The following is a 24,930-nucleotide window of genomic DNA, read 5'->3' as shown; positions in this document are numbered from 1 at the left end:
TCTGTATTTCAATATGCTCCGTTCCCACTGGGCCTTGACCCACGTCCCACTGTTTTTATTTTGGATTTTTCTAAGGCTTACCCCCCCCCCCTCATATTGATTGTAGTCTATTCAATAAGAAGGCCCCAAAATTTCAGACCCATAGCTCAACTCTCGAGTACCTACTTTACATGAATTTTTATTTTCCTATTTGATTAACACAAGGGACATTTTAATAATTAATTAATATAATTCTAACTTGAAAACTAATCAACATTTTTACAATTTGAAAAAAAGATTTAAGCTGAAATATGATACTTGAAAATCCTTCTTTTGTACCTATCCTATTTAGTATTTTGTAATAACATTTTTTTTGTCAAAATATCGAATTATGAGTTTTATCAGTGTCAATGAGCTCTAATGTGATAAAAAGTATTTGTATCCCGAAATATCAAAAGAAGGATTTTCAAGTGTAATATTTCTTTTTAAAAATTGTAATTAGTTATCAAGTAGAATTTTTTAAGTTAAAAATTAAAATTTCTCTTAATAATAATATATGATTATATGCAAGTAAAAAGTAAGCAAAAATCACTTAGAGTTGATCTGAATTTCAGACACAAAAATAAAAATATCATTGTGAAAACAATACATTGTAAAAAGGCTTCTTATCGAAGAAGTTGTAGTTTTGACAGGTGGGCAAAATTGAAAATATAGTACATATCTATAGTATACATTGACCATAGTATATATTATCTATTGTAGCAACCCTGTAGCCCTGTACGTATGTATTGCAGGCTGTTTGAGTGTTGTCACAATCGTGGTGATAGGTTTTTAGATATTTAATAGAATAACTTCAGAGTAAATCACAAACATTTAATTTAATATACTTATAAAACATGTACAACGACAAACAGTTAATAGCATAAGTTCAGTATGCTTCAAAAATATGATGATTAAGACAATTATAAGCCGCTTAAGACTTCAAAAGAAGATGATAGTGTAAAGTTCCAGCAGTCTGTGGCCTTTGGATACTTAACACACAAATGGTTGAAGAAGGAAGATGGATGTTTCGTAAATAAAGTTAATACTTTCAATTAAAAATAGGTAATATATGTATTACAATATAAGCATTAAGTTGATACACAGATAATGAAAATGAGTGCTTGTTGCAGGTATGTCATAATACACAGCCAAGAACACTTCTGAAGGTGCTGTGGTGAAACGGCTGGTATTTACGCAAAATGTCCATCCGGTTCCAGTGGAGGGAGTCCTTCGGATCCCCGCCTCGGTGACCTTTTCTCAGTTGTGCAAGCGTTAATCCGGGTTGTTGGTGAATGGCCAAGTTGTCTTCTGCTAAGTGCCTAACATTGTCGGATAGATACAATTTATGTGTTTGTTTGTGCGTTTTTACAATCTTTCAGTTGTACAAAGTATATGATTTGCATAAATAAATTGGCTTTTACAATTTATAATTTGGATTTTACAATTTATGACGTTGTTTACATTTTGGTTATATACAAAGTATAGAATAACTCCTTTCGGTCGTACACATATTAGTATTCAAGGAGAAATCGGTCATGACGTAAACATGGCTGGACTTAGTAACCCATTACACTTCTCTCCCCTAAAAAAGATGTTTTGTACATTTATGGATAAAACATCTTTGACAATACTCAATTACATGCCTGTGTATCATTACATATCGTTAAAATTACAATGGGTTTTTTAAAAGTTATACATTATATGGTTATACATTTGGATACATAGTGAATATATAAGTTAATAGTTAGTTTTACATATAGTTTAGTTTTTTAAAACATTCAAAATTAGTGGTTAGTATATAGGTTAGTATTACAATATATTTTATTTCTTATTATTTTTTCAATTACAATTACAATATATTTTTTTTTCATCAAAGTACAATACAATATATATTTTTTTTTCATAGCACAATATATTTTTTTTTTAAATTGACATTATAATATTTTTAAAATACAATTACAATTTATTACCTTAGATAATATCTTCAGTTAATTTAGAATCTATGATAAAAGCATCTTTTTCTCTTTATAATTTTGATTGAGTTATAATCTTATTAATTATTATTAATCACAATCTACCTGACGTCGGTGTGTGTCCTTGAGCTCGGTGTGAGAAAAGACAAGTCCTGCCTTTCCTAGAACCATGGGGAACAACACTTTCGTCTTCATTAAATGAGGTACGAGCAATTTTCTTTAAATAAATAAGGAAGGGTGGACTTAATCAAGACAGGGCCATACCAGTTCGGTGTGAAGAGAGACAAGTCCTGTCCCCCTTAGAACTTTTTAGGCATAGCCTAGTCTATGATTTCGTCCACTTCATAATCCATATTAGGTAGTTCCCCCGTAATTTGTGATATTAAATAGTTTCTGTCTTGGACAGCTATGACTATTGCCATGCTAACGTTGTAGGGTCGTAAATTACTAAAACGTTCTCTAAATGTAGTTTTAACTTGTTTTTCGGTACGTTTAAGGAAACTATTGGGAAAATTGACTGTATTAGCCTCTACCAATATATCCCAAAGTGTTCGTCTTCTTTTATAAATAGTGCAGTTTTCAAAGGCTATTCTCAGTACCCTAGTAAAATACTTTGCTCTATCTGTTGCATTTTCATGTTCAAAAATTGTATCTAATAGGTTATCCCCCTCTATGGCCGCGATAACGAGTGCCATTGAGATGTTATATGGTCGTAACGACCCATAAAGTTCCCTCATTAAATTTGCAATATCTTTTTCAATGGTTTTCAAATACTGTTTATCAAATTTTATAATTAATTCTGAATTTACTTCAGCTATTATGGTTTTCAATGTGTGTCTGGGTGCAAGATGGTTAGTGCAATTGTTTAAAGCATGATTTATGATTTTTTTCATAAAGACTACACGGGGATTGCTCGTACTCATTATGTCTAATGTATTAATGCTAATGTAAGTAGGAAAGTTTTCCATTCACCTAGAACATTAAAACATATATTTTTAGAATTTAAATGTTAGTAATACTTATGCTACTTATTTCGTAATGTTAGTTATGTTTTTTTTTTCTTTTTTTTGTTTTTCTTTTTCCTTAAACTAGGCATGTCCTTAATTAATCTGTAAAATCTAATCGGCCTTAACTTTCTAATAATATAGTTCAAAACACAGCGAGAAGCAACCGTGTCAAAAACCGGATTGTGGTAATTCATGTGGGGGGGGGTGTGTTTCTGTACACGTTAATTCGTGAGCTTCCCTTAGGTTCAGATCCCTTCCCCCTTTTTTACCTCCCCTAGAAACTCGTCGTAATAGATTTTTCCGGTCACCATGTTTATCAACTTCAAATTGAACCGCCCGTCATTGTTATTATCCCAGGCGGTCATATTCAAGTATTTATAGACATTTTTCAGTCCTATTTGCTGTAATATTTTATAGTCATGGTTACCGTTCCAAAATACTACGATGGGTTTCCTTGAACCTTTGTGGATATACTTTGAGATGGAGGATAAATTCATCGTTGAGGGTCCCTTTTGACACAGTCCCTTATTTAGCTCGTTTAATAACGAGCCAAACGCTGGTTTCGTTGCCTTAAATCTATTGCACTGGCGAGTAAGCGATCTGAGTTCCTGTGCTGTAGCCTGTCGTGGCGCACAATTCGTGGTTACCACTACCGGATGTCCCGATAGCTTCACTGGGTCATTATTCTTGTGCGTTGACAACAGGCAGCCCGACACAGTGACATATTCACTGTGGGCTTTCGGCAGAAACTCGAAATCGGCTACTATGATCTTTATGTTTGCGCTAAAACAGGTTTCATTACATTACTACAGATATAACACCATACGTATATTAGTCGTCCTTCACCATGATTTTTCATATATATATATTTAAATATTTATATATCTCTACTTGCTACTTGTTATTTTGTTACTTAATATTTTATAAAGGTATTTCCTCTCCTGCGCGCACGGCTTGTCCAATCCTATTGGCTCGTGCTCGTCTTAAGCGGTTATACTGTAGTATATCGTTTATATATAATACTACTAGAATTATTATTAAGTTAGCTATGCTGAGACCTAACAAAACGTATTCATATATACTTTGTATAAATGGTACATGAAAAATATCGGCTTCTGCTTCGAGTTGTCTTGTTGACTTCCCGTTAGTTAAAAGATCACTAATTGAACGAGCTTGTGTGTGAAAGGCATTTAAAAAGTGGTTATTAAACCTTGAACTCAAATATGTTGGTTCCGGCATAGTGATATTAGCAATAAAATCATTATACCCTTCAGAAATAATTTCTTTTCCTGGTATTAATACATCTTGATCACTGTAGGCTCTACAAGAAGAGTTTAAACTTAGTATCCCATTATTTTCTAATTGTATCCGCTCTGCGGGACGATCCCCACAGGCCATAAAAATAGTCTCACCAGCTGAAATATACAGCCATTTATTTTTATTTGTAAATTTATAGAAAATAGTACTGGATATTCTGTTATAAAGCAAATACAATTTGTATTATGCTCAATATATTGTATACAATGTTATGTATGTTTTATACAATTGTTTACTAACTGAATTCAATTTAACCTTCCAGCGGGCGCTATTTGCTTTAACATGTGTAGTCCTAACCTGTGTAACCTAACCTGTTGTATATTTTACAAATTACAACAGTACTATAAAGTAAAGGTAGTGATATCATACATCCGATTAATTTATTCCGATTAACTTAAACCTTTATATGATAATAGGTTGCTATAATATATAAACAATATATATACACAAAACATATGGGTTAAAATTCCAAACAAAAAAAAACCGCACCATTGTAAATACAATAACTTCCCTCATATCTGCATTGGAGCTAAAATTTGAAAGTATAGAGCAGTTATATTTTTTTTGCAACATTACACCATCTGAAGGAACACCTTAGCAAGGAGTTATGAGTCTTTTTCTTATCAATTATTTTAATGTAAACAAAAATATATCTTCCGTAAAGATTTTTTTTTAAATTTATTCTTAAAGGTTTTAATAAAATAGTTAACTTGTAAAATATAATGTTTTTATTATTTCTTATTTATTTGATAATAAAACTTAATACATAAAACAAATTGTGATCAAATCCAATTGAGTATTGACATTTTTGTATAGGTTCAATTGGAATTGATTATTGCATCAAAAAGGCTAACTTAATTGAAAATTACAGTTATTATATGTTGTTGATTATTTACAAAATATATTAAACAAAATACACTTCAATTATTTTAATTTCTAATAATTATAATTAAGTGGGTTTATCAATAAAAATATTGTTTTGATAGAATAAATAAATTTGTTATTTTTTTTCATACATTTTCCAAAGTTATGAATACTGTCTTGCTGATTTATTTACAAAAATTATATCAAAAATAAAAGTAAAACACTCTTAAAGGTAAACATTTAAAAATGAGTAATTTGTGGCATTGTTTAAAATAGTAAACAAAAGTAAAGCTTTGTCACTAATTAATTAAAACAGCAATATAAAACAAAAGTTGGTCCATGTAAAGAAATGCTGATGGTTGAAAAGTGACAACAGAATGAAAAAATAAAAATAGTAATCACAATTTGTTACGCTTAGTAATACTATAGTATAGTGTAGGAATGAGAAATTATTTATATATTACAAATACATATATATAAATAGAAAATGTGATTTTGGCTTTTACTATGACGACTGTTTGTCAGTTGACTTTGTACGCTTTCTGCGCCTCTTCTTGCTAGAAGTGTTGGTTGGCGTTTTCTTCTCAGTCGTTTCTTCTTCGGGATCTTCACCAAGAATCTCTGGAGAAAATTCAGCTTCAGGTGTACTTAACTCCAATGACACTATTTTTTCTTTTGTAGTCTCCACCTTTAATACATTAAACAATCATAGTCGGTGATACAAGATAAATTTATAGTATTAACCTCAAATAAAACCTAGATAATAAATATTTAATATCTCTATTTACCATTACTTGCAGACATGCAAAAGTACTGTGAATATCTAAAGAAAACTATGATAAATCTCAATTTCAAATAAATAAAAAGATAATGATAGGCAAGAGTAAAAAATAAGGAAGACATTTACAACTAATAAATATTAATCTTAATATCTTGGCTAGTTTTTATTGACTACCATGCAACATGCGGCAAAAATAAAACAGTTTTACTGTGACGGCAGAACGAAATAAAGTGCGAAATTCAGAAGGGAGGTACAATATTGTATAGTACCTCTTTTTCAATGACTTTTTCAACAATTTCGATGGTTCTGACTTTCAGTTGACCGGAATGGTCAACATACTGCTCGGTGCGCAACGATACACTCTCGCCGACGACTGTCTCTCGTTCGGATACCTTCGTCTGGACAGGGGACTCGCGCAGGCGTAGACGAGGAAAATCCTCACTTGTCGGTCGTAAGCACTAATTAGCCACCACCAAAGGCCAATTAATTATAATGTTATTATGATGATATATTAATTGTCAGTTTTGTAATAAACACATGACTGTATTATAGCATGCCGAGTAAAACTTTGAATATTTAAATCAAGTGTTATAAAACAAATATTAGATTAACAAAACAAATTTTGTTATAAAAAAAAAACCAATAACAAAACAAATTGTTAGCAACCCCGATGGTATGATTTTTAGTGTTAAAAAAATTAAAAGCTGTTTGAGTGATATCATAATAGATTTCATGATTTCATTATATCAAATTATTATTGACTATAAATTACCTCTAATGGTTTATTTTCAAGAACTTCATTATTTAATGGCATAGTGTTTTCACAATCGGGATCGCCATTAGTCGACTTGTTTTCAGTTATTTCACTCAATTCTCTTATTACTATTTGAGCTTGCAAAGTATCCTGAAATCATTTTGTACAGTTATAAAATGATGAATTAATTTTAAAATATTTATTTTATGGTTTTAATTAATGTAATCTTATATATTATTTACTTGTTCTAAAGATTTTAATCTGGCTTGCCGCCACGCAGCTTTCTTTTCAGCATTAAGTGCACGCTGTTCGGCAGGAGATAATTCTTTATTTTCTTCATGAGAAAAAATACCCTAAAAACATATATAGTTTAAAAAAAGGGAGTTTTAAAATTTAACTAATATATAAAATCATACATCGTGATTGAGTCGCTCCTTTAATCTTTTTTCAGCTTTTGCTGTGCGGACACACACGTCAGCATTCAAATTTTTATGTGATCCAATACTACTAAAATAGTATAAAATGTAGGATTAATACATAACTTTTTTATTTCTTTATTAAATTGATGAACATACGTATTTTCAAAAACTAATGCTCCGTCATCCTCATCAAAATCGTCATCTTCTTCAATGAATTTTTCATGTGGATTCATTTTTTGTTTTATTAACGTCCCCATTTTTTGCTCTGCAAGTATTATGTGTTATTTATTAATGCATAATACTAAATTTGAAGTTACATAATAATAAAATTAATACCTTCTTCCTGTTTCATTTTCTCAACTTCGTCTTGACTTAAAAAACTAAATACTCGTTCTAAAAAAAAAAAAAGATGTAAATAAATTTACAAGTGACTCAAATAATATAATTTATTTATAAATTTATAAAATTGTATGTTATAACATACCAGGTTTTGGACTAGGATTATGATGTTCTTCCATTGCTTTTTCGAAAAACTTTTTTTTATCACTAACAGAAGCTTTGGCATCAGCGGTTTGCTAAAATGGGTGAGTTAATAAAATAACAGTTTATAATGACAAACAATTTAAATACTTATTTTAATAATGACTAAAAATATTGCATTCTATTAACTAAAATAAAAGCTAGGTAGTTATTACTAATTAAAGATAATAAATTATTTTATAAACACTAAACAGTATTAAGAAGATCATACCTCGCTGAGGTTAGCTGCATTGTAATAAGTCAAAAGCGACGGGGTATCATTAAAAACGTCCAACCAATGAGGAGAGGATTCTAAGTATGGATAAGTAGAATAATCTACAGGAGGGGGGTCTAACGACTGCATAGTTTCCAGAGATGAACTACTTTCAATGTCTGTTAAGACAGGAGTATAAAAATGTTGAACAGGTATTGTGTTCACTTCAGTAACATAAGGAACCATTTCTACACGAGTGGGTGAAGGACGTTCGACAACGAGTGTACGCAGAGGAGCGACTTCAGAGTGAAAAGATGGAGTCTCTTGGAAATGTATGTGTTTTGTAGGCGAATGTAGGACAGAGGGTTTGGATGAAGATAATGTTTTGGGAGATAATATAGTTTTTGAAGGACATGTATTAGGCCGTTTCTGAACAACTACCTGTTAATAGTTCATGCAACAAATAAGAGCAATGTTAGTGTATTTTGGCTGCATACTTTGTTCAGTCCAATGGCGAAAATATATCCTCAGGTTTTGTTATGCACCAATATGTCCAAACCACATTACATGCATTATAATGTATTCATAGTTTTAATAATTGATTTTTTTTTTTTTTTAGTAACAGTAGTATGTGCTTATCTTTCAACTATTTTGATAAACTATAATGAATTTTAAAGCTAAACTATTATAGGTTAAAAGTATTGTAATTTTTACTTGAATATAAAACTAATTATCATTTAACGACTTTAACAGAAATAGTTATTATTCAGGCATATAATTTATAAGTAATAACCAATTATAAAAAATGAAAAAAAAAAAATGTAAAAAGTATACATATAATACACCATATATAATATAATATGTTTGATAGACAGAAAAAATAACAAAATTATTAATAAATATCAATAGTTATTAGTGTTATTTTATTATATAATTATATTATCTATAATGGTCCTCAAGGTGTTTTAAAATGGTTATTTACTTGTAGTAACTGTTATTAATAAGGCATAGGACTTTAATAAGTATAACTAACATAACATAATGATAATAATAATAATATTAATACAAAAGACAATTTTTAGATTAATACATAAACTAGATAAATTGTGATCACAAATTTCCTTAATATTAATTATAAAAAAATTAAGTATACAACAAAAAATAAGAATTTGTTTCTTGCAGTTATTACTAGTTTGTACATATTTTATGTTATTTTAATAATTAGCTAAATTTAAAAAATTGTAATTAATAAAATAAAATAAAATTTGTAACTAAAATAATGCTTCAGTGTTATATATGTGATGTTATAATCCGGTGACAGAATTAATGGCACACTGAAAATAACAAATTGTACACTTTTTTAGAACACATAAAACGTGGAATAACAAATAATCGTCATTGTATTTTCTTGATGTAAAAATCGAATTTAATTAAAATTATTATGATATAAAATATAGGGGCAAGGACATGCCACGAATAAATGATAAATGTCATTCTTCTTTCTTTAAAATTCATATATTATTTACAATGCAATAAAAACTACAGATGATCATTTTGAGACATAATTTTGTTTATACAAGTATGTAACATTTTATTCTTATCAAACAAATATCTATTATATAAGTATTGTGTAACGGGTTTAGTATTATTAAATGAAATATTTTTTATAAAATTATTGAAACAAGTTAAGTTACATTTTTACAAAAATTTTAATGTACATTTCATTACATATGATTTTACACAGAATATATTATATATATTTATTAAAGAATATTGTTTTAAAATTCAAGAAAGTAATAGCATCGAGTATACTCAATGGTAATAGTTATGATTTATGCTTTAGTTTATTAAACAGCAGTTCAATATATATATATATATATATATATATATATATATATATATATATAATTTTTTTATAAATATTATTAAAATTTTAAAAAAACTTGAATATTTAAGAAAATCTGTACATAATTTAGCATTATTATTTATTTATTTTTGAAAATTTTAAATAAACAATGTCAATTTGTTTTTTTTTTTATTAATTAGTGTAAACAAAGAAAAATAAAAAGTACCAAGTACTAAACTTTTTAGGCGAAGATGCATAAATAAAAGTCCATGCAAAATTATAATGATAACAATAAATAAACATAACATGAATCTTCCAACAAGAATAATAATAATAATATAATTTATAAAAATATAATGTGAGCAGGTATATAAAATATAAATAAATAAACTAACGAGAGTATAGAAAATAGTTATTTTGGACTAATAGTATATCATGCCGATGGTAATAACTGAGATATTAATGAGTATTCAAAGATGAAATAATCAATTGGAATGATAAATACTATTTTTTTGGATATTTGAGGACTAAATTAAGCCAAAAGTAATTACATAAGAATATATATACATAGAGAAATTTAATTATTAAGTATAATAAATAAAATGATAAAAGTGACTAAGAACATAAAGGCTTATTATGTTTAGTGCAGATTTAATAATAAGAATATTAATTTATGTTTTAAGTATATTTACTCTATAAAATATATCTTAAAATATCAATAAATACAAATTTTTATATTATATTGTATTTTGTAAAATAAAATTACAGTTTGTTACGGTATTATCTGTACACAAAATAAAATATAAAGTATAAACAAAAAAATAATTAATTATTTCGTTATTTATACAACTTCAAGAACATTCAAAAAGTATTTGTAAAATTATAAATGCATTAAATAATAATGTATAGTTAAAAAAAAATAAAAGTTATATTTAGTTTCTACAAAAAGGTATTTTTGCAAATGTCGCAGAGCAGAACAAAATAAAATAATGCTTTATAACATTTAGTTATATACATAAAAAATATATTGAGAAAAATATTAACAGCCAAAATAAGCACATGCTACGCAATTAAAATGTTTTTAAGAAGCTATATTTTCACGCCATGTAAAATATCAAATAAATCTACTAAGCAAAAATCAAAACCAGACTTCATATTCAGTTTTAATATTTTTTATTTATACATAAACGGTTATGTACTCACTTGATCGGCTTGTGGGGCTAAAGTATGTTTACTCATTACAACGGTGGTAGTTTTTAAGCTGTCGCCTGATTTTGGTCCGCCAGGTGATTTAGGTTTGACTGTATTTGATTCAGTTGAATTGAGAGTCAACATTTCTGCAGCTCTTACTACATCCAAAACCTTAAAGTAAATAAATTAATGACTATAGAAACACAAAAATGTTTTAAATATTTAATTAATTAATCTTAAGAAAATTACTTTTTCTTGAGTAGTTTTTTCTTTAACTTCAATAATTTCCATGCTTTCTTCTAGCTCTTCTTTAATTAGTTTTTCTTGGTTTTCCCATTCAGCTAATTCTTTTTTTATTTCCATTTCTTGCTTAATGACTTCGGAATCTTCATCGTCTCTATCCAGGCTAGAAACGCTCTGAGAAATGGATCTACTGTCCCGTCTGAGTTTTCCTTCATTGACTAACCTATCGATTTCTGATTTATCATATCCTTTGCATACAATCATGTGTATCTGTTGGCCAGCTGTTCGTAAACAGTTAACAGCTTCTTGATGGGTAACTCCCAACAATGATACATCATTTACTTCTAAAAGACGCATGCCAACCTAAACATAATATCAGTCATTAGTAATAATTTTAAAGTTATGGTTAGATAAAGATAAACGAGTACAGTTATAGTAAACAGTAAAATATAGACGTTATTTGACAAAAATGATTTAATGACTAAATTTAGTTATGACCAATTTATTTAAAGGTTAATGAACATGAATTTGTAGATATTTTTTTAGCTTTTTAATCTATTTTTTACTATTAGTTTATAAAAAATTACTTAACAAAAAAGTTTTTCAGCCGAGTCTGCAACCACGAAAGAGCATTTTCATGTCTCGTTGAAATACCGAATAAATTTAGAGTAGTGGTGGAATTATAGATAATGATATAGTATATTAACAAGCTAGTATATTAAAACGACAAGTTTCTGGCTAAAATTGTAGTGTTTATTATCTGGCCAAAAGAAACTTAACATAGAGAATTAAACTATTTTGAATTTATTATTTAGTTCTAATTTTAACGTTAAACGTACAACATATCTCTTATCTACTATATCTTACCCCTCTCCCCTACCCACTATCTCCCGTCCCTATCACTCACCCCTATCTCCCACTCTATCCCTACTCCCTAATCTCTCCCCCCTACATCCCTCCCTATCACTCACTTCTATCTCCCACTCCTATTTCTCACCCCTATCTCCTGTCCCCAACCCCAATCCCACCCCCACCCCTTATCTCCTACCCCTATTTACACCTCCAACCCATCTCCGTGTGGTAACGCTTTTTTCGTTACGCTTTTTTTCGGTAATTTGCCATAGCTAATTCCACCCCTTTCCCATACCCACCTCATCTTCAACCCCATTTCTTTGTTGGTAACGCTTTTTTCGGTTATGTGCCAGAGCTAAGACATGAAAATGTCAAAAAACTCACGGTTTCAATATTATTTTAATTCTAAGACAAAATTAGAAAAGTGAATAAAAAATGATTACCTTCAATCGACCATCTCTTTTAGCAGCTCCACCAGAATTAATTTTTGATATGAATACACCTTCATCACTTTTATCCAAAGGATTTCCTCGATGTCCTCTAAGACCACCTTTTATGTGCATTCCAAGTTTTTCGTTAGCTTCTCGAACTATGGTCAGCTCCTATACATTTATTAGCAATTAAAAGTTAATATTGTTCAAATAAAAATCATCTATATGTAAAGAGGACTGATCAAATAATTAAAGACCTGGAAATTTTCTGGAAGTGGATCATGTTGGACTGTTAAAGTAATTTCTTCAGTAGGTTTTAAAAGAGTAAGAACAGCTTCTTGATGTGTCATTTTAGTAACATCTTCGCAATTAACTTTTAATATGCGATCACCCATGCGTAACTTTCCTGAACATTCTGCGATTCCATTTCGAACAATCTAAAAATGTCATTAGCAACATAAAATATATTGACTGTATTTATAGTATTTGATAGAATAAAAATAAAATTAGAGCCTCGTCCACGCTAGCGAACTGCTACACGATTACACTTGTTATTGCAACATTCTTTTTTCCGCCTAATGTCAGTATTTTAACAAATTCCAAGTGTATATCAGTTGGATTTTTAGGTTTTATTCGCAAGTGTGGACCAACCATAATATGCTTACGTGAGAGATAAATATGCCATGTTCTTGTTGGCCAAATGGTATACACGGATGATCAGTACCACCAATAATGCTGAAGCCCCAAGAACCGCCTTCTTTAACTAAAGTGACGTCCTATCATAGAAATAGCATGGAATTAACACACAAATCAATCGAAAAATGACTAAAAAGTTGGATTGTTATGTTAACTACTTCTATCGACAACGCATATGATTAAGTAAATTGACACACAAACATTTGCTTATAACATAGTTTTAGTCATAATTCGTTTAAAAATCTACGTGATAATACCTACCTGGGTTCTTCCACAAAACCTTCACCGTGCTGGCATGTTTAAAATAAAAATATCAAGATAAAAAATATTTTTAAAATATTTTACAAGGAAAAGTTACTTAATCAGAAAAATTGTATGATAATAATAACATTAAGTACCTGTGAAAAAATAAGTAAAATAAAAATCATGCTTAATTTTAGAATTTAATTTTGATTTGTTAATTAATTAATCATATATGTATATTTGTATATATTTTCGTAAGTACAGTCTGTAAGATTTCACCAAGCTTCGAATGAGCTTTCAGGATTCCCTGAATATATGTTACATAATGTTAAATTTGTTTAAATATCAATGTTAAGGGAAAATAGTGATCATATTGATGCTCATTACAATAACTAACCGTTTAAATTTCCTTACAAAGACTAACATGATTATTTTTTTCCAAACTAACACGTTTATCAATATGAATATACATGTGAAAAAATGTGAATTTGCGTCTGAAAAAATCAAATGTTAGTTTTTGTAAGAGGTGTTGGTGTTCACTAATGGTAAATTCAAAAATATCAAATAATTTTAATAAAAAAAAATGCAATAACTTCTAAATGGTAGAAACTACTAAATATAAAAAATTGTTTTTATAGTAACACAATTCAACATTCCTACGCCAAAATGATGTGCCACATGCCATAATGTTATTTTAGTTACATATTGTAGCGGATAATATAAAAAATAGTTATATATCAGTTCAACAGTTTTTCCCAGTTTTCAAAAATGTCTATTTCTTTAACAAGTCTTTTATTGAACAAAACATGATCACTATATTCATTAACTATGATATTTAAAATAATTTAATCACAAATATTATACACCTAGAGTATACAAGGTATTCAAAATTTAATGATACAGTATTTTTTTTATGTAATAATGTTTTAACTAAAAATGTTTCATATAAAATCTTTAATTTATTTAATAATTTAAAATAATTTTTATTGTTCAGTAAAAATATATTTAAAAATTTCTCTCTGAAATTATCACCATTCAAAAATAGTTTTTTTACTTAAACAATAAAAATTAATTTTGATCACTTAATATAATAGAAATTGTACATGAAACTTTTATAGCCGCAACAAATATTTCATTAAAAATGAAACATCACAAAATTTTAAAGACAAGAATATAAATTATGTTCATTTGTGAAATTTATAAGACTAAGAAGTAGTTTTTTAAGGATTTTATTAAAATAATTCTTGAGTTTAGGCAATTATAAAAACATATTAATTTATTTCTTAATACATAATTTACTAATTGATAGGTGAATTATTAAGTATTAATTAAAACGTTAGTTATTGTGATATTAATATTTAAGTTAAGATTTAAATTAAACAACTAATTTATTTACAGACCCAATATTTTTTAATAAGAACTTGAGTATATAAAGTGAATGGGTGTTATTTTTTAAGTGGTTATTATCTATTGCATGAGTTTAAAATCAATTGATTATCATAATAGTTCTATATAAAAAGGTGTTTAAATAATACAAGAATTCATGACCTAATTCTCGATTATTACATTCATTGCAAATTTGCAGAAGACAATGTACATTTAGATTAATGATTTGTTTACAATAGTAGCAATGTCAGCATATTATGTTCACAAGCAGAATCATCATCAAGAAATAATGTTGATTTAATTAAATTACAAAATATGCACACATCAATAGTGTACACATATGTTTTATGTATACATTATTATTTACAAAATTAAAACTGTTCACAACACAAAAATGTTTTTTTTTTTTAATTAACAATTAAGTTAGTAATATATTAATAATAAGTTATGTACACACTGGTCATTGCATTCATAATATTATGCCAATACAAAAGCATACTAATATTAAAAACTAATAATGTGGATCTAAGAAAAAAGATTTCATGCAGTTATAAGTGACAAGAATAAGTTTTAAAAACTCATGTTTGTGTGTCAAAAAAAAACTGTATTATATATGTAATGGCATTTTTAAAATAAAATATTAATTTAAAATTGTCTTTATTTTTTAAAAAAAGATTTGCAAGAAATTTCATGCAATTTAAACAAACCAATATACATGTTTGACATAAAATATTTGTATACAGCATTATGCTTTAAAATACACTAATATTTATTTATTTATAGCAAATAGCATGCAGGTTTTTTTTTATTAGACTTTATTTCATGCTCAAAGCTTATTAACACTTTTTCATTTTCAAAGTTAAAATGAAATTTTACCATGATGCATTTTGATTGTATGTTAATTTTTATTGGAAATGTAATGTACTAACCTCGATAATAATCGATTCCGCCAAAGTATTATCCGTCACCCTAGTCACAACAGTTTCAGTAAATGTACTTTTGGTTATAGTTTCAGTGACACGGCCCAAAGTAGTAGGACTTTCCTTGAACTCTATTCCATTCAAATTGGAAGGCTTTTTTATTGTCAATGTAGTAACAACGGCAGCAACTGGTTGCTCTACATCAACCTGTTTTCTATTAATCTTTAGAAAACGTTGTGGAATCATTGCTTCAAAATCTTCATTGGTTAACGGCTTAGGCTATATTATACAATAGTGATAAATGTATCCCAAGACAACAATTTATTAGTTAACACTTTAAATATATAATTTATACAGATATATATATATATATATATATATATATATATATATATATATATATATACATATATAAATATATATATATGTGCAAAGTAACTATAGCATTGTTTGTGTGTCAATTCTGATGTAAGCATATTAAACCAATTGAAAAAATATATAAAATTACTTGTACGGTTTCAGAATCTGAACCTATAGAAGACTGTGAAGCTAATTTTCTGGGCGCGGGTTTGGGTGGAGTCTGAGGTGGCGCTGGTGGAGGGGTTTTCGGAGACATGTATGAGCGTGATTTGGTAGAAGCACTACTCGGAGACACTGAAGTATGAGACTCTGAATCCGAACATCGAGCATCAACTGTACGCTCGCAAACAAGACGAACAAAGCGTTCTAGCCCAGTTAACATAGATACAGCTTGATCATGGCGGGCACCAGCTACATCAACACCATTAATCTTAAAAAAACACATCAAAATATTAATAAATTACTATTTAATATATATACACACACACACACACACAAATATATTCTGATATCAAACCTGAACATTATTTAAATAAAAAATTCAAAACAATAAATACAATTTTAATTTAATTTTCACAAATATGCGAATAAACTTTTAAATTCAACTAAATAATTTTATATATAAACAATATAATTCAATAAATTTGTCTTTAAAAAATGAATTAATATGACAGAGTATTTTAACCTTTGGTACCACGCGCGGGGTAAAAATTTACCTAATTTACAAAATATAGTTTTGTGACAACGTGAAAAGTTTACCTAAATCACACTTTATTGTAGTGTGACTGGAAAACGCGCGCGTGACAAAAAGTTAAACAATAAAATAAAAATGTATTTAATTAAAACATTATTTGTCATTTAAATAAAAAATGCTCAGGTTTGTTAAATAGTAGTTTAATGTTTTACTGAAATAACACGATCTCCCATTTGTAGTTTCCCATCTCTTTCAGCAGCGCCGCCTTCTGTGATTCGCGATATGAAAATTGCCTAAAAAGCAATAAATAAATAAAAAACATACTGTAGTTTTTATGACAATAAAATTATAATTACCTCGGAATTATCTTTGAACGGTGTACATCCTTTACCTCCAGCAATGCTAAACCCAAGGCCGTTTTGATCTCTAATTAAAGTCGTATAAATCAATTGTTTTTTTGTCATGTCCAGATCTTTTAATGGATCGGGAGTTTTACGATTCTGGTTAAATTGAAAAATAATAATGTAATAAAATGTCAGCACAATAATGAAATATTATAAGTCGTTTTTACTCACTCTGTCAAGCGTGTGACCATTTGTATTTTCATAATTATTGTGATGTGAAATAACACTAGGAGCTCTACTATTGCTCACGCTAGATGATGTAGATTCTCCAGGGACATGAATGGCCCATTCTCTTGGGTGTGGATGAGTTTCTCGGAGTGTTTGAAGAACTAAAACTGACCCACAAGATCTTAAAACTTCAACTGCAGTGTAATGGTCAACATCGATTAGTGAATGCCCATTTGCTGTAAGAACTTTATCTCCGACCTAAATGATAAAGTGTATAAATAGTCTCATGAAATTTTCTAAGTTACAATGTACAGCTAAACAATGTATATACTCGTAGTCCTGCTAAATCGGCTGGTCCATCTGGAGTGAGTCTGGATACAAATATTCCTTCGTCATTTCCTTTAAAAGGCGTAGAATTTCTGCCACCGGCTATTGATAATCCTAAACCAGCCGATGTCCTTTCAATATGAACCTCCATTAGTTCTTCTTTGCCAACCATTTCACCATCTATAAGAACAAAAAAAAAAAAGTATTTTATTACTAGTATTAAAGTATATTTAATAATAAGTCGTTAACACAATTACAGACCACACTTTTTATAAGTTAATATTCTCACTCTTTTAGGATACAATTTTTTTTTGCTATTCGGTATACATTTTACAGACGACAAAAATATAGACTTCATTTTGTTTAATATGAAACCCAACTAAGCTAAAGAATGAATATTATATACATGATTATTTACCAAGAACAGCTTGATCAGTTAAAGACTCTGGTGGAGTGGGAAACAGCACAGCACTTTTATCTTCAGATAAGGAATTTGACGTGTTTTCGTTATTAACTAATTGTGCTTCCTATGGTAATAAAAAAATATAATATTAGAAGGAATTTAAACAAATACACTTGAAAACAATTTGCTTAGTAAATAATACACAGTGCAGATAAAACTGTAAACCCATTAACAATGACACTAAAAACCTTTTTCAATTTTAATTGTCAGTACCTGTTGTTCAATTAAATTGGCATCTATTGTAATTCTTTTGTTTTTTAGATGATGTGGAGTATCTCTCCTGTGCAATTTCATTGGTCTATTTTGAATATCTGCCTCAAAATTTGAAGATGGATGGAAAACTACACTTTTTTCCTAAGTAAATTTATATCAATCAACTTTAATTTCAAATATATTTACATACAAAGCAGATATGATAGTTATATTAACTAAAACGTCAAAAAATTAAAACTCATTGATATATCATATGTATAACTTGAATCCGGATTTAATTGTCTTAATAAAGTTTTAAACTTTATAGTTACATTACAATTTATTTTCAAATTATTAATTATAATTTTCAAAAAAAATTAAATTACTAGTTATGTTTAACAATTTTTTTTCAATAGTTATCTCATCAAATAAATGTTACATTGAGTATTTAATACAATATTTATTTTTAGTAAAATCTTTAGTAATCTTATGTTAAAAATAAAACCACTATTATCAAACATTGTCACTAAAATTTAATCTTATAAATTGTATCACACAACTTTGATTAATGTAAAAGTTGTAAAAAAATGTTTTGTTAGAATAAAAGAAATATTGCCAAAATATGTAGTTTTGTATCATATTACATTATGATCCATCCAAATATGTTTTTTAATGAGTAACATTTTCCATAAACATTTGTAGTCAAATGAAACACCAAGAAGCCTCTAACCCAAATTGTACTGCAGTTTCAATAAAAATATGTAAAAACATAAAAAGTCAAAATCAATTAATAGCTTACCTCGTAGTTATTTTCTTCTTCTAAAACACTATTTGTCTCCACTATTGATTCAATTTCTTCTGAATATTTATCATTCACAACTTCGTTTCCATTGCTTTTTTCCTGATGATCAAATAAAAAATATATTTATTGCAATAATTCAACATAATACTGAATATATAACATTTTATTACAGTTGAATCATCGCCTCTTTGGCTATCTGTTAAACTGCTTTCATTGCTTTTAGTCTTGCCAAATAGCTTAGTGGCTTTGGCTTTCAGCTCTCTGGGATGTGGAGTGTTATGTCGCACAAAGGAAGTCTGAAAATAACAATCATTAACATTTAGGAACTTTGATTATTAGAGATAATATATTGTGTCTTCTGGTGACAGTTTGAGTGGGACAAGGTCAATAGTTAATGAATAGAAGTTAATTGACCAATTCATAATTTGTACACTCTACGCTGTACTCATTACTAGTTTTATCATAGTCATGCATATATTATATTTATTCTGTCATTTTGTTATGATTGTTTATTGTTATAATAAAAAACATAATATGGAAAAATTATTTGAGTAAAGACAACATAAACATAATATTGTGTTTATTTAGTAATAAGAGTAGAACAATCTGTATTTTACTTAAGTCCTTATAAAATCAAAATATTAACACAATACATATCTATTGTTTAAAAAATACAATACTGTAGAACTAAAAGGTACTATCTAGGGTTATAAAATTGTAAACAATTACTTTTTACAAAGAGGTTATTTTTTAGTGTCTGGGCCACAACATCTTTTAAATTGCTGGACTGATTTCTCTAAGTGGTAAGTCATATCAGTGAAAGAAGGCCAAAATTAAAAAAAAATTACTCCTTGTGGGGAATATTCTTTAGGTAATATAACTACCTAAATACAGTAAAAAACAAGAAAATATCGTTAACATTCCCCCTCCCTCTCAAAAGATTTGGAAACTTTTTCTTTAGTTCGTTTTTTTAAGAGGGCGCCGCACCGCCCATTTTTAAGGAGTAAAGTATAGGCAATTTTTTACAAAATCTTAATTAAAGGTTAAACTGTGATGTGTAATTATTAGTTCAATAACTAGAACCCTATTTTGGTAGTTAATTAATTTTTTGTACTATCACAGCATCATTGAAAGCGATTTAAAAATGTTTTTTCATCTCTACATGTTTAAACAGACGGAAAATAACTCACTAACTATTAACTTAATTTTGGTTTTAGAGTAAAAGCACCCATTATAAAATTAAAAGAGAACAATATTCCCAAGGGCAAGACGGTGCCTTTTTTTCATTATTTTAAGTATAACGCTCAATACATAGTTTAGAAATAACGACTATTTTAACATTTTTAACTTTTAAAATAATGTATTTTTTTTAAAAAATGCACTGTCTTGCCCTACGTAATATTGTTCTCTTTTAACTTTATAATGGGTGCTTTTACTTTAAAACCAAAGTTAAGCGAGTTACTTTCAGTTGGCGTAAACGTGTTTTCACCACTGAAAATCACTGGTGCGGCGCCCTCTTAATGTGTAATTTTAGGACTGATAGTCCAAAAATTAGACTGTAGGTAGATATAGCAAAGCCCTATAATATACATAATTTTTTCAAAAGTCTGTAGATAATTACTAATTAATATTTTTAGTAGAAGTATATAAAAGTTAGAGTTAAAGTAAATATAAAGTTATACTTTTTACATTTATTTATACAGTATACATTTTTTTTTATTTTCAAAATTAAAATGCATTATTTTAAATTTTTGGTACTTACGTTTGTGTTTGGTTCAGTCTTTATATCTCCAGTGAATTGAACAGACGTAGTTCTTGAATTGGCTTTATTTTCCCACTCATTTTCTTCGTTTTCACTGGGGGGCTCATCATCTGGTGGCGAGCACAATGATTGGTCATAGTCACCAGTGATCAAGCCTACAAAGAATGTGCATGCCATGCGCCAAAATTGTAGTCAAGCATAGTGTGTGCTTATACTTATGAACGTATTAGTTATTTAAATGTGTAAATAGTAGCACAATATTATACAGATCAGCAAATTAATTAAAAAAATTTTAATTTAAAATAGAATTATAACAAATACAACTAGGTGAAAAAGAGTTGGAAATAATTATTCTTAGTAAAAATACTATTACAACATAATAGACAATATAACAAAGAAATTAGGTACATTTCTGCAAAAAAGTGTACATTTATAAAGTAATAATACCTACAGAAGTTTTTGTTACTATTTAAGTACCTACATAAGGCCTGTTTCATACCTAATGCGAGGTACACATATTTTTTCATAAATCTTGCATAGGTCGCGAAAACAACAATTACGTATGGATTTCAACAAACATGTGTATTATACACATAGATGAATGAGCAAGGTATTTTCATACGCCGTATATAAAAATACGCATATTGTACGGGCAGGTGTGAAACGAGCCAAAGTATAATACTTATGTTCAATAATAATGATAAAAATATGTTTTTGTAAGTATAAAAGAAAATTACTTAGTGAATGACTATAATAAGAGTTCAAAATCTCGAGTTTTGAACTTTAAAAGAAGAAAGAAAATTCGTGCAGTAACACATGTAAACCAATAATACATTTATTTATGTAAAAACAAATATATGATATAATGTATACCATTTGTTTCGCCTCTGATTTCAAGTTGAGGTAACAAAAAACATGTGAGAACCTGTTCTCCGGTTTTCTCATCTTCGTCTGTTTGAAAATTGAGCATTGGTTGGGCTTGGTTTTTGGATAGCCAAACTGCTTTTAAATTCAAACTGGCCAAAGAAAATGGTAAATATTGTAAACTAGAACATAATAATGTCATTTTAAAAAAATAACTCATGTTTCAAAACTAAAAAACAATATTTAATAATGTATATTACTTGTTCCCAGAAACATCTAATACATGTAATTCATAACAGTTTCCAACTTCGTTCGGCAGATATTGCAATTTATTATCACGTAATGACAAAATACCTAATTGGATCAAATTTCCAATTTCAGATGGCAAGCTATGAAGACTGTTACGGTCGACATTAAGATTTGTTAAATTAACTAGTTTGCCAATGGATGATGGTAACTCAACTAAAAAGTTTTCTGTCAGTATAAGCTCCTGAAGATTTTTACAACTGAAAAGAACAGATGCAAAATCATTAACAATTTTATTTACATGTGCAGCTATTTATAAGATAAACACATTTAACTTTTGATCAATAGGATTTAAAAACACAGCAAATCTATTTAACCGGTCGCATTTCTTTAGGGGAAAATTTGCGATAACATACGGGCTATCAATAATATTTAATTGTAAATGATGTGTAACTTCTAAACTAATTGCGAGCAGAGCAAAATTTTTACTTTTTCGTAATCAGTATTAAAAGGACTAGGTTACAAAATAATTGAAAAAAAGTGTCCAGTAAAGTAAATTTTATTATTAGACCTTATTAATCAAATGTTTGTGACTGATATGTTTAAAATTTAAATTATTATAAGTAAAAAAATGTATGTATTAATAGAAGATCAAGTTTAATGTTTTGTTTTAGATAACAAATATACAGCTCCTACCATCCAATTCGGTCATTTAGCATGGTTAGTCGGTTTTGATCTACTTTGAGAATCATAAGACGAGTAAGTTCACCAACACCGTTTGGAAGGATTTCAATCACATTTTGCGATAAATGTAGATCAGTAAGACATTCCAATCCTCCTATTTCTTCTGGAATGTCTTCTAATCGATTTTCAGAGACATCTAAACATGTCAACTGTTTTAGGTTACCAATTTCCTGGAAATTGTATAAATAATTATATAGTAGATAATTACTGTTTTTTATATTTCCTGTCAATTTATTAAAAATTTAATATTCAAATTAGGTAAAACAAATTTTAAGTCGTTACCGCTGGTAAATGTTGTAAGTGATTATGATCCAACCATAGTTCCTGAAGAACTGGAAGATTACCAATGTGATGTGGCTGAAATGAGGATAAATAAACAATTCTTAGTAAATAATTCTCCTTCTTCGATTAAAATGTACTTACTAGATGATCTATTTCATTGTCACCTAAATCTAATCGTTCTAAGCGTGTTAATTGTGACAAAGATATAGGTAGAGAAGTCAATAGGTTTTCTCGTAATTCTAGTGATTTTAAATTTACCAACCTTAAAAACACACATACAAAAGTATAATTACATCTTATATAATATATTGGACAAAAAGACACAAAATTATTTCATCTATTATAATTTTAGTGTATTTTAAATTTTTATTTAAAAAAATTAGGGAGATAGAATGAAATTGTTCTTAAAATTTGTATATTTTTACTTACAGTCCAAAATCTGCTGGTAGATTACTTAGAGACATATCATTAAGTCCTAAAGTAGTTAGATTATGTAATTGTGAAAATCCCGATGGCAATCTAAAAATTAAATTAATGAATTAAAAAATAGATAGTATGTAATTAATAACTTTGAATTAATAACTATATTTCAGTTTACGAAACTTACTTTGGTATTGGGTTACTACTAAAATCTGCGACTTGCAAAAGCCTGAGACTTCTGATTTCATCTGGTATATCAGGTATATCTAAAAATTATTATAATTAATAAGACATTAATAATTATGTCCATTAAATAGTCAAATAATAACGCAATAAAACGTATTAGCAGTTAATTTAATCTATATGTATTAATCTAATTATATTTAGAAAAATAACATATGATTTATGAAGTACAAAAATACTATTATAATATTACGATTTACGAGTGTTTTAGGATTTCATAAGTTAAGTCTATCGCAAGCCTAAAACAACAACGCATTACTTTGTTTATACTTTATGAAACATTTAAGAATAATGTGAATTAAGATAACGTGAACAAATAACAGACAAGTAAAAAATAACCTTTAAAAGGCAAATAAAAAACAAAATTTAAAGTTTCACAGGCATGGAATCGTAAGTAGACAGTACAATACACAGCCTAATTTAAATATATACAGAGTGATTCTTTTATCATGAGCCCTTAATATCTCATAGGGTTTAATAAGAAATTAAATTTATTTTTCATGTTGTTTTTATACAATATGATTTCAATTTTTCACAATTTGTATTGTTTTTACCCCTTCCTAACTTTTTTTAATAGCAACTTTTGAAATTTGAATGGTAACACATATATTTTATTTAACTTTTTTAATTAAAAATTATGACTGGTTGATAACCAGGTTTGGACAAATATTTATAAAGTTAAAAGAGTTTAAAAGTTAGGATGGGAGTGGAAGTGCGGTTGGGAAATGTGCACAGATAAAAATAATACTACACTTTACCTTTCTTCCTGCCCTAAACTTGAAACTTCAATAACTTCAAAAATAGTCATCCGAAACTGGTTATCGACCAGTCAACATTTTTAGTACATTATTCTCAATTTAAAAAGTTAATAAAATATATACGTTACCATTAAAACTTTAAAAGTAGCTGTCAAAAAAACTAAGTAGGGAGGGTGGTAAAAACAAAAAAAGTTTAGAAAAATTGAGATCACATTGTATAAAAACCATATTTCAATTTCTTATTAAACCCTGAGATATTGAGTGGCCTATAATAAAAAAATCTTCCTGTATATATTTTTAATTACAAATTTTAAATCTTTAAAATTGAAATGTTCTGGATGGGAAAAGACACGCGGAAACCTAAGTACAAATTGTTTGATAGTGTTAAACATAAAACGAGTTAAGATAGATGTGTGTAGCCTACTTGATGGGCTTCGTCTAAATGGCCTTTAAAGTTCAAAAACGGTAACGTAAAATGAAATTACATACATTGTAATAGTATACATTTTATATATTGTTTACAA

The 24,930-nt window shown here is 28.1% G+C and overlaps 1 protein-coding gene across 6 annotated transcripts in view; it reads right to left on the bottom strand.

Annotated features, from left to right (window-relative positions):
* Positions 1-5,264: 5,264 nt before the first annotated feature.
* The window catches only part of LOC126839296 (protein scribble homolog), a 29,878-nt gene continuing 10,212 nt past the window's right edge, over positions 5,265-24,930 (bottom strand). The window contains exons 3-34 of one of the 6 annotated variants that reach the window (XM_050574526.1): positions 23,593-23,671; positions 23,415-23,504; positions 23,127-23,247; positions 22,986-23,060; positions 22,656-22,873; positions 21,974-22,219; positions 21,723-21,895; positions 20,850-21,004; positions 19,258-19,383; positions 19,085-19,186; positions 18,307-18,447; positions 18,049-18,157; positions 17,635-17,810; positions 17,307-17,561; positions 17,088-17,231; positions 16,944-17,024; positions 16,186-16,467; positions 15,687-15,956; positions 13,098-13,208; positions 12,690-12,869; positions 12,445-12,603; positions 11,156-11,512; positions 10,919-11,077; positions 7,888-8,310; positions 7,621-7,711; positions 7,473-7,529; positions 7,293-7,401; positions 7,134-7,221; positions 6,960-7,070; positions 6,736-6,867; positions 6,233-6,421; positions 5,265-5,870 (exon numbers count right to left, since the gene is read on the bottom strand). In XM_050574526.1, the coding sequence (XP_050430483.1) occupies positions 5,688-5,870; positions 6,233-6,421; positions 6,736-6,867; positions 6,960-7,070; positions 7,134-7,221; positions 7,293-7,401; positions 7,473-7,529; positions 7,621-7,711; positions 7,888-8,310; positions 10,919-11,077; positions 11,156-11,512; positions 12,445-12,603; positions 12,690-12,869; positions 13,098-13,208; positions 15,687-15,956; positions 16,186-16,467; positions 16,944-17,024; positions 17,088-17,231; positions 17,307-17,561; positions 17,635-17,810; positions 18,049-18,157; positions 18,307-18,447; positions 19,085-19,186; positions 19,258-19,383; positions 20,850-21,004; positions 21,723-21,895; positions 21,974-22,219; positions 22,656-22,873; positions 22,986-23,060; positions 23,127-23,247; positions 23,415-23,504; positions 23,593-23,671 (5,192 nt within the window). In that variant the 3' untranslated portion in view covers positions 5,265-5,687. Of the gene's footprint in view, positions 5,871-6,232; positions 6,422-6,735; positions 6,868-6,959; positions 7,071-7,133; positions 7,225-7,292; positions 7,402-7,472; positions 7,530-7,620; positions 7,712-7,887; positions 8,311-10,918; positions 11,078-11,155; positions 11,513-12,444; positions 12,604-12,689; positions 12,870-13,097; positions 13,209-15,686; positions 15,957-16,185; positions 16,468-16,943; positions 17,025-17,087; positions 17,232-17,306; positions 17,562-17,634; positions 17,811-18,048; positions 18,158-18,306; positions 18,448-19,084; positions 19,187-19,257; positions 19,384-20,849; positions 21,005-21,722; positions 21,896-21,973; positions 22,220-22,655; positions 22,874-22,985; positions 23,061-23,126; positions 23,248-23,414; positions 23,505-23,592; positions 23,672-24,930 lie in introns of all 6 variants that reach the window. The other 5 variants (XM_050574525.1, XM_050574527.1, XM_050574529.1 and 2 more) reach the window with 5 other exon arrangements.

The sequence above is a fragment of the Adelges cooleyi genome, unplaced genomic scaffold, assembly GCF_023614345.1.
Source record: "Adelges cooleyi isolate 19-005CV unplaced genomic scaffold, UGA_ACOO_1.1 ACOO_flye_CR_arks_rails_tigmint_CR_PRNA_30, whole genome shotgun sequence".
In the NCBI taxonomy this organism is placed as follows: Eukaryota; Metazoa; Arthropoda; class Insecta; order Hemiptera; family Adelgidae; genus Adelges; species Adelges cooleyi.
This window is presented reverse-complemented; position numbering and strand designations above follow the sequence as displayed.